Source organism: Lepidothrix coronata, unplaced genomic scaffold (genome assembly GCF_001604755.1).
Source record: "Lepidothrix coronata isolate B3197 unplaced genomic scaffold, Lepidothrix_coronata-1.0 Scaffold412, whole genome shotgun sequence".
In the NCBI taxonomy this organism is placed as follows: domain Eukaryota; kingdom Metazoa; phylum Chordata; class Aves; order Passeriformes; family Pipridae; genus Lepidothrix; species Lepidothrix coronata.
Genome location: NW_016690592.1, coordinates 21740 through 24893, shown reverse-complemented (window position 1 = coordinate 24893; position 3154 = coordinate 21740). Strand labels below are relative to the sequence as shown.

At 49.7% G+C, this 3154-nt stretch overlaps 1 protein-coding gene across 1 annotated transcript in view; it reads left to right on the top strand.

Annotated features, from left to right (window-relative positions):
• The window catches only part of LOC108509835 (protein EFR3 homolog B-like), a gene marked incomplete at its 5' end in the record, with an annotated part of 38371 nt that overhangs the window by 18246 nt on the left and 16971 nt on the right, over positions 1 to 3154 (top strand). The window contains one exon of the mRNA XM_017839431.1: positions 2459 to 2537. Coding sequence (XP_017694920.1) covers positions 2459 to 2537 — 79 coding nt within the window. The remainder of the gene's footprint in view (positions 1 to 2458; positions 2538 to 3154) is intronic.

Genomic DNA, 3154 nt, shown 5'->3' with positions numbered 1-3154 from the left:
GTGCATCCCAAAATTCCAGGTCCTGCTTCCCAAACTTTCAAGTCGTGCATCCCAAAATTCCAGGTTCTGCTTCCCGAAGTTCTGAGTCCTGCTTCCCAAAAATCCAAGCCCTGAGTCCCAAACTTGCAAGTCGTGTTTCCCAAAGTTCCAGGACCTCCTTCCCAAAATCCTTTGCCCTGCTTCCCAAAAATCCAAGTCTTGCTTCCCAAACATCTGAGTCCTGCTTCCCAAAATTCTGGGTCCTGCTTCCTGAAATTCTGGGTCCTGCTTCCCAAAAATCTGAGTGCTGCTTGCCATAGTTCCAGGTCATGCTTCCTGAAATTCCGAGTCCTGCTTCCCAAAATTCTGAGTCCTGCTTCCTGAAATTCCGTGTCCCACTTCTTGAAATTCTGGGTCCTGCTTCCCAAAAATCCGAGTCTTGCTTCCCAAAATTCTGAGCGCTGCTTCCCAAAATTCCCGGTCTTGCTTCCCGAAAATCTGAGTCCTGCTTCCCACAAATCCAAGTGCTACTTCCCAAAAATCCGAGTGCTGCATCCCAAAAATCTGAGTGCTGCTTCTCAAAGTTCCAGGTCCTGCATCCCAGATTTCCGAGAACTGCATCCCAAACTTCTGACTCCTGCTTCCCAAAATCCTTTGCCCTGCATCCCAAAAATCCAAGTCCTTCTTCCCAAATTTCTGAATCCTGCTTCCCAAAATTCTGAGTCCTGCTTCCCAAAAATCCAGGTCCCGCTTCCCAAAAATCCGAGTACTGCTTCCCCAAATTCCGAGTCCTGCTTCCAGAAATTCCGAGTCCTGCTTCCTGAAATTCGGGATTCTGCTTCCCAAAATTCCAAGTCCTGCTTCCTGAAAAATCTGACTCCTGCTTCCCAGAATTCCGAGTCCTGCTTCCTGAAATTCCGGGTCCCGCATCCCAAAATTCTGAATCCTGGATCCCAACATTTTGAGTGCTGCTTCCCAAAAATCCAAGTCCTGAATCCCAAACTTGCGAGTGCTGCATCCCAAAATTCCGAGTGCTGCTTCCCAAAGTTCCAGGTCCTGCTTCCCAAAATTCTGAGTCCTGCTTCTCGAAACTCCAAGCCCTGCTTCCCAAACTTCTGAGTCCTACATCCCAAAAATCCAGCTCCTGCATCCCAAAAATCCGAGTCCTGCATCCCAGATTTCTGAGAACTTCATCCCAAACTTCTGAGTCCTGTATCCCAAAATCCTTTGCCCTGCATCCCAAAAATCCAGCTCCTGCTTCCCAAAATTCCAGCTCCTGCTTCCCAAACTTGTGAGTCCTACATCCCAAAAATCCAAGTCCTGAATCCCAGACTTCTGAGTCCTGCTTCCCAAAAATCCTGAATCCTGCTTCCCAAAATTCCAGCTCCTGCTTCCCAAACTTTCAAGTCCTGCTTCCCAAACTTTTGAGTCCTGCTTCCCAAAATTCCAAGTCCTGCTTCCTAAACTTCTGAATCCTGGATCCCAAACTTCTGAGTCCTGCTTCCCAAAAACACGAGTCCTGCATCCCAAAAATCCAAGTCCTACGTCCCAAAATTCTGGGTCCTACATCCCAAAAATCCAAGTCCTGAATCCCAGACTTCTGAGTCCTGCTTCCCAAAAATCTGAGTCCTGCTTCCCAAAAATCTGAGTCCTGCTTCCCAAAAATCTGAGTCCTGCTTCCCAAAATTCCAGCTCCTGCTTCCCAAAGTTTCAAGTCCTGCATCCCAAACTTCCGAGTCCTGCATCCCAAATTTGCGAGAACTTCATCCCAAACTTCTGAGTCCTGCTTCCTGAAATTCCGAGTCCGACTTCCCAAAATTCTGAATCTTGCTTCCCAAAAATGCAAGCCCTGCTTCCCAAACTTCCGAGTCCTGTATCCCAAATTGCCGAGTCCTGCTTCCCAAAAATCCAGCTCCTGCTTCCCAAACTTGTGAGTCCTGCATCCCAAAAATCCGAGTCCTGCATCCCAGATTTCTGAGAACTTCATCCCAAAAATCCGAGTCCTGCTTCCCAAAATTCCAGGCTGTGCTTCCCAAAATTCCAAGTCCTGCTTCCTAAACTTCTGAATCCTGCTTCCCAAACTTCTGAGTCCTGCTTCCCAAAATTCCAACTCCTGCATCCCAAACTTCTGAATCCTGCTTCCCAAAAACGCAAGTCCTGCATCCCAAAAATCCAAGTCACACATCCCAAAATTCCGGGTCTTGCATCCCAAAATTCCAGCTCCTGCTTCCCAAACTTCTGAGTCCTGCATCCCGAATTTCCGCCTCCTGGATCCTGCTCCCAGTCTTCCAAGTCCTGCTTCCCGAATTTCCAAGCCCCGCTTCCGGTCCCGCTTCCCGAAATTCCGGATCCCCCAGCATTCCAGGCCCGCATTCCAGCCCCCCTTTTCCCGGTTTTTTTCTCACCCCCTGGAACTGGAATTCCCTCCCTGCCCTTCCCGAGGCTTATCCCGAAGTTTATTCCCGGTTTTTTTTCCCAGCCACCTGGACAACCATTCCCTGTGGGAGCCGAAGGTTTTCGCCACCGGCTGCTTCCGGATCATCATGTATTCCATCCAGGTCAGGGCCGGGAAAAATCTGGGATAATCCAGGAGATTCTGGGAGATTCCAGAGCCTCCAAGGCTGTCCCGGCATTCCCAGATCCTGGAATGTCATTCCAAGTGGATCCCAGCCCTGGGAATGAGAGGGAGTGAATGGAACAGGAGGGAAGTTGGGAATTGTGAGGGGGAAAGTTGGGAATTGTGAGGGGAGAAGTTGGGAATTCTGAGGGGAGAAGTTGGGAATTGTGAGGGGGAAAGTTGGGAATTCTGAGGGGAGAGTTGGGAATTCTGAGGGGGAGTTGGGAATTCTGAGGGGGAAAGCTGGGAATTCTGAGGGGTAAGTTGGGAATTGTGAGGGGCGAAGTTGGGAATTGTGAGGAGGAAGTTGGGAATTGTGAGGGGGAAAGTTGGGAATTGTGAGGGGGAGAAGTTGGGAATTCTGAGGGGAAGTTGGGAATTCTGAGGGGGAAGTTGGGAATTGTGAGGGGGAAGTTGGGAATTCTGAGGGGAAGTTGGGAATTCTGAGGGGGAAGTTGGGAATTGTGAGGGGTAAGTTGGGAATTCTGAGGGGGAAGTTGGGAATTCTGAGGGGAAGTTGGGAATTCTGAGGGGGAGGTTGGGAATTCTGAGGGGGAA